At 44.9% G+C, this 6,630-nt stretch overlaps 1 protein-coding gene across 2 annotated transcripts in view; it reads right to left on the bottom strand.

Annotated features, from left to right (window-relative positions):
- The window catches only part of PPEF2 (protein phosphatase with EF-hand domain 2), a 17,063-nt gene that overhangs the window by 4,924 nt on the left and 5,509 nt on the right, over positions 1–6,630 (bottom strand). Inside the window, exons 3-11 of one of the 2 annotated variants that reach the window (XM_017738951.1) lie at positions 5,041–5,168; positions 4,468–4,525; positions 3,807–3,982; positions 2,675–2,789; positions 1,794–1,840; positions 1,230–1,396; positions 1,110–1,146; positions 872–1,021; positions 37–188 (exon numbers count right to left, since the gene is read on the bottom strand). In XM_017738951.1, coding sequence (XP_017594440.1) covers positions 37–188; positions 872–1,021; positions 1,110–1,146; positions 1,230–1,396; positions 1,794–1,840; positions 2,675–2,789; positions 3,807–3,982; positions 4,468–4,525; positions 5,041–5,168 — 1,030 coding nt within the window. Of the gene's footprint in view, positions 1–29; positions 189–871; positions 1,022–1,109; positions 1,147–1,229; positions 1,397–1,793; positions 1,841–2,674; positions 2,790–3,806; positions 3,983–4,467; positions 4,526–5,040; positions 5,169–6,630 lie in introns of both variants that reach the window. The other variant, XM_017738950.1, reaches the window with a different exon arrangement.

Genomic DNA, 6,630 nt, shown 5'->3' with positions numbered 1-6,630 from the left:
TGCGCCTTCGCCGGGGCCCCCCGGGAGACCTCCAGCCTTTTGGCTGTGCTGGGAGCTTGTGCTGACTGGGGCTGCAGAGATAACCCGGGAGCTGCCTCAGTGTCTGATTTGCTCTCCCCATTTATGGCCGGTATTTCTGGTTTTCTACTCGACTCCTTCCTTTTCTTCATCCTTAACACAGAAATAAACTGAAAGATATGAGAGAAATGGAGCTGATGACATGGCATGAAAACCCAGATCTCCAGCTCTAACATCTTCCACTGGCAGACTTCAAGTGATCCAAGCCTCCAAGCCCCAATTCCCTTCTGCCTTCAACTGCTGATTAACTGTGGGGGACTATTAGTGCCATCCTCTCAAACATGCCATCCTGGGTTTACAGCTGGCCCCCACATCCATCACATCTTACTCTTCCTCATTGACTTCATGCAGACAGATTTAATCTGCAGTGGGACCTATGCAGCAGAGCAAAGGAAGCATCAATGATTAGTGCAAGAGTTGTCATCATATTTGGAGAAGCAAAGTGGTATTTCCCAACTAGAGAGTGAGACAGAGACAAGTTAAATGATTTATCAAAATCCTTCTGGAAATCTAGGGGGTAAAAACAGGCTAAGGAACTGTGGGACAATGTCTCATCATCACTGTGTTTTTACTTCAGCACCAGCACATATTCCAGAAACCAACAGTGCTTCATCCCTTCACAGCTCATGCATACACACCAACAAACCAAAGCCTCTACCTAAAGATGAATTTGTCTAGGAAGACCATCTGTTAGACTTGTCTTGTCAACAGCTAAGCTGACATGTAGAAATGAGCTCCTCACCACAATCAGCAACACTGTTGTCTCTTGCAATAACTGGGAAATAAAACCTACTTTGTCCCTTTGAATTTTCTCAAGCATGTTCAGGTCAGTGGTGTCAGAGATGCCCCCGTGAATAATGAGGACTTTCTGATCAATCAGGGTGGCCAGGGGTAGCCAGCAGAAGACATTCTGAAACATCCTCAAGATTTTCTTCCCATGCACCTAAGAGGACAGGTCAGAAAAGAGATGAAGCTTCAAGTCTTCTAAATGCACATCTCACATGGTAAAGGAGACACAAACATAGGCCTACCTTGTATTTCTGCATCACTTCCTTGGTGAAACCATAGCTAAAGGAACAGGAGAAAAGAAGCTCAGTGGGATTTTGCACAACACCCTTGACATCGTGCTCAGCCCCGCACAGAAGCCGTACCGTAAGTTCACCATGTGGTCCTCGTGGTTCCCGCGGTTGAGATGAACCTCCTTGGGATAGATCAGGAGGAAGGTAAAGAGGATAACAAGGATCTCAAGGGACTGCTTGCCTCTGTCTACGAAGTCCCCATTGAACACGTAGGACTTGGAAGGGGAAGGAAGGCCATTCTGTAAAAGCAAGGAACAGGCAGATGATACCAGAGAGGTCTCCCCATGGTCTCCATATGCCTCCCCCACAGCTGCACAGTCTCTCACACCTGTCCCAGGTTACAACAGATCCTCACTCATCTGCATCCTGTGGGCCCCAGCAATGAAAGCTGGCAGTCACAGGGGGTTGTCATTGGTATCAGCACCAGAAAAATACCCACTGGCACTTCTAAAATGGACATGGATTTCCAAGTCATCAAGGGAATAAGCTACTGATTTGTGAAGCCATTTAAAACCAATCAAATTGACTTGGAGAATTGCACATGAATGGCCCAGTTTTGCAAACACTACTCAACATGACCCATGGGATACCCGTTGCAATGCCTGGACAGCCTCCCTCTCCAAATTTGGTGCCTACCTTGTAAAAGATGAGGAACAAGTCATCCAGCTGGCCATGCAAGTCTCCTAACAGGCACAAAGAGAGTAGTCTCAGTATGTTTACCTTGAGCTTAAAAAACCACCAATACATAACTTCCTATGTACTATGTCCTTTATACATTAATGACCACTGAAATACTTTGGGAAGTGCAAGCCTTGAGGAAAAGGACACAACGTAAGGCTTGAGCTTAAGTCTGAGAAGGACAGTAAAATACCTACACCACCTGCTGAAGACTGATTTAGAAGCTTTATTCATTTATCTCTTGTAATGGCACAACATGGCACAAGATTATCATTACATGGGAGAAAGCTTTGCATTCAAAATGACAGTCTAATTCTTGTTTAATGTGATATTGAAGAGAGAGGTTTGTTTTCCAGAAGCTGACTGCATGCAGAAGTCTGTGCTACGTATGTATTTTTCAGAAATATCTCAACATTTTAACATTAGTCAGAGTAGAAAAATAGTGAAAAGCTTTGTCTCAAATTTACTTATTGGATGCAAAGATGCGTTCGCATTCTGGATCTGTGTGCATGCATGCGCTGCTGCTTATCCAGAACAGCTCCAGGATTTTGTTGTTTAAATAATCCCAGACCACAGAACACAATCAAGTTTTGAGACAAGTCCTCAGCTGGATATAGTTTCTGTAGTTTAGTAAAACGGCGCCAAGTTTGGGGTGAGAGAAAAAAGACCACATGGGTATTTCAGACAGACCCAGCTGCCTCTCAGTGCATCACACGTTTTGAGAGAGCATTTGTGTTCCACGTTCAGTACAGAGGGAGGCACTGTGGCCTCACTATCATTTTCTCTCTGCCTCACCCTCCCACATGAGCGACCCACCCCGGAGGCTGCAAGGGACACACCGCAAACAGTGACCTCCTCGCTGTAGCAGGTGGAGACATGGCTGATGTTTGGCAACTGCTTGAGGTGCTTCCTGGTCTCATGCAGGAGGTTTAAGACATAGCGAGCGTGGAGCTGCTACTAGGAGAAAGTGAAGGGATTAAAGCAGGAAATCAGTGGTCTTTGAGCAGCACCACTCTGGCTGCAAAGACTCCACCAGGGTAGCCTCGACGGCAGAAACTCTCTCTAGGATAGTGCTGACCTATGGGCATACAAACAAGACAAGGCAAATATCGGGAAACAGCAGGATGCAAGAGACTTGCCCAAAGCAGCCCAGCCTCAGCACTGACAGGGCTGGCAAGGCAACCCTAAAGCCCCAGCACCTTGTGGACAAGGCTGTACCCACTAGGCTACACCACCTCCAGGAGCAGCAGAAATTCTAGGCCAGTATCACAGGTAGGAAGTTGCTCCTCTAGATCTTCCTTAGCTTTTCCACATCAAACCAGTCCATGAGTTTCCACATGTCCTGCAGTGATACATACACTCAAAGCCGGGGCATAGGCTTTTAATACAGTCAGGACATGAGACACCTTTGGTTTAGAACTTCTCTTTGGAGAAGGGATGTTTTGGCCTATTTTGCAGTTCAGCACATCTGCTGAGGGATGACAGCAGAGCACTGCAGTTGTATGAAGGCTTGTCTTGTTAGTGCTGGAGTGGTACTCAACTTCCTCATCAAAAATATCACAATTTACGTTTTAAATCAGCATCCAAGTTGCATGGCACAAAACATTTTAATTGGCTGTTTCCCTCTGGGCCATCCTATACTTATTTACAAATTGAGGAATTCGAACAAAAAATGATGAAATGTTTCAACATGAGCTGTTGTTGATTTTTCCCTTTAAAAATGATATTCAGGTAAATATTGGTACACTCCTATGTAAAGTGTTCCGTTTTGTCAGGAGTACATTTTCAGAAACAGAAACATTTCTATGGAATTAGGAAACACCATCTAATTTCCAGCACCCTTTTGTTTAAAAGCTGACCAGCTTGTTACACTCCAGTCAACTGAGCTTGTTAGGAAGGCTGAGGCCAAAGCACCTATCCTACACCCCTGTGCAGATAAGGGGAAAGTGTGGTACCTTTTGGGATCCTTACTTGTTTCTGTTGGAAAGCTTCCAGCAAGGCCGTGGCATGGTCAGGGAGAAGTGGGAAAGAGAGATGGGGTCCAGTGTAGGAGTCTGGCACCTCTATGGATTCATAGTCACAGTATTTTTCCAGCTCTGCCTCTTTGTAACTTTCTCCACTTATGAACATGCGACTGATAAAATCCCCTGGACAGCAGATTAGTGTGGTTGATTTTTTTTTTTTTTTTTTTTTTAAAGAGAAACAGACAAAGAAGAAGTTAATTGGTACCATTCTAGTACTTTTCTAAAGAAAAGCTATTTGATTAGGCTGGCACTCAGGAGCAGTGGCAGCCATAGATGCTGGGTCCAAGCTTGGCACTGCTACAAAACTTAGAGTGGGGGAAAGGCTGCAGAGCCAAATCTCCATGTGCAGTGTGCAGCACTCTGTGATTCTATGAAAACAAATGGAACTTTTATGCCTCCTTCCAGCTCCTAAGAGCAGGAATTGCCTCACATCCTTTGCACAGCTCAGAGTCTCCAGACAATTCACTCCCTATTCCTGATGCCATCACTCTTTAGACTCTTGGCTACATTTGCCATACTGAACATTGCCCAGCACTGGGCAATGAATAATACAGGGTGCAACCTTTGGAGCTGCTGGTGCCACCTCTACAAACAGCACACAAACTTACTCTCTTTGCTGCTGCTTGGTGTGAACTGGTCCATCAGGTAACTGAAGAAGTTGTGAAGCTGCAAGAAGAAGGAGAGCCCATCAGTCACCCCAGAATGAAATTCAACAGAGTGGCAACTTACCGTGATCTTCTTTCTGGAAATATTACCGCTGCCCTTCTCATGCTGTCTGGTGTGTACAGCAACTCCCATTGTACCAATTTAAGTTTTGACTATCTTGAAATGAAGTCAAAACAGTGGCTTTACCTTCAGACACAGGCAGAAGTACACTATGAGCCCTTCCTCTCCCTGACAGCATGGCAACCATGTAAGAGAATTTTAATCAAAGTTAAAGCATAACAAACCAACTAGACATGCCTATTGTGTTCAGACTCCAGAAAAACTGTTAAACAGCTCTTACGGCTTGCTTTTGAGGGTCATCACTTTGTGTTTCATGCAACACAAGCAGGCAGGGAGTCAATAGGCTAAAAAGGGGCAGGAAACCCAGTCCCTGGCCCACTGAAGCACTGAGAGGGTTACCAGCCAGCAGCCAGAACTGAGCAAGCCTGGCACAGAAACCACCTTCCTAAGCATACCTTGATCTGATCCTGCTCGCAGGCATACTCAATGGATTGAAAGATTCTCCAGGTGCAGCGGCGTCGCATTTCCAGCCGAGCCATGTAGCGCCGATACCACTGCTGGATCAAGACAGCTGCCTTGAAAGCTGGGGGACAAGAACAGAACCATCTGCTGAGGAGCACTGGCCACAGCTGAGGTACCTGCAATAGCTCCTTCCCCACCCCTGAACACTGAAGAGGAACCTTGCCTTTTCAGAAGAAATTCCCGGGAATTGTGTTCTTGTGCCTAAGGGCAAAAAATATCCACTTCTTTTCACCTTCTTTTTGTAAGAGGTTGACCTGACCCTGCCTGACCAGAGACCTCTGAAACACTTTTAGCCGTTGCTGCTGGCTCCTCAGCACCGGCATTAACAAATTATTAGGGTCTAAAAATCCTAACACATTTTTCAGTACTGTTAGACAATATCCTCCCTTTCTACTTACCTTGATCATTTTTATGTCCATCTTACCATCTCTGGGTGCTGGGGCTTCAGGAAACCAGGAATTTAACTGAGGCCACACAAAGAGTTGGGACAAGACAGGATACCAAGTTTCCTTCTAAAGTCTTAATAATATGAGGGTTTTCTACCTCTTTATGTCAAATAAATACCTCAGCTTTTGCAGTTGTGGAAGAACTTCAGAAGGACTCTATCACAGCATAAATGTCAACATACTATTACCTTACAATAACATACAGACAAAACTACACCCGCAGTGAAAAAAGGGAGACAGAACTTTGGCCATTTTAAACAGAACAAACGAGATGCCAGAATTTCCAGGTGCCTATTTGAGGTCAAATCCACAGCCAGCACTGACACCAGGTGCTTCCCACCAAATTATGGCTATCTGCCCTTTGATCTTTAAAACATATCCTTTGTATTCTCCCAATTCCAGTATGTTCCCTTGAAAGATTATTTCAGATGGGGTGTGTGCATATTTCAAGTGAAGTACCTTGGTGTAGTTTCACATTTCCTTTTTCAAGTTCTGCCACAGAACTTTTCATGCCTCTAGAATCTCTCATCCTCCTTAGCTGGCCTTCACCGCACTTGGCATGTCTCTTTGGATTATGCTGCGTCCCTTCCTGTTCCTTTCTGGAGCCCTACACTTAAAACATCTTCTAACACTGCTTCTCTGTCATCTTTAGCTGAGGGGGGAAAGGGATGATTGCTGTATCCACAGCCTGGCTTCAAAATCCAAGGGAAACAATAGAGTTAGGGAACTAGGCCTGCTGCAGAAGGTGTATTCTGTTGCCACATTCACCAAAGCAGGGAGAGCAATGGCAGGTGTGTGGGAAAATCTTCATTAAAAAGAGGAAAATCCTTCACCCCTACCCAAAGGCTGCTATACACTGGCAAGAGACAAAGAGATCATATTAATTCAATCAGCTTGCATTAATTACATAGAAAACTGCCCTCCAGATACTTGAGCAGGAAACAGTGACCTTTCCCTAAAGACTGTATCTCAATGGCTTATATATTGAAAATAATAATCCTTTTAAATTATGGTTCTTTTTCAGCACTGGGAATTGCAGAGCACAAAAAAGGAAGATCTACAACTGCTGTTCAGCAG

This window comes from Corvus brachyrhynchos, unplaced genomic scaffold (assembly GCF_000691975.1).
Source record: "Corvus brachyrhynchos isolate BGI_N302 unplaced genomic scaffold, ASM69197v1 scaffold597, whole genome shotgun sequence".
NCBI lineage: Eukaryota > Metazoa > Chordata > Aves > Passeriformes > Corvidae > Corvus > Corvus brachyrhynchos.
This window is presented reverse-complemented; position numbering and strand designations above follow the sequence as displayed.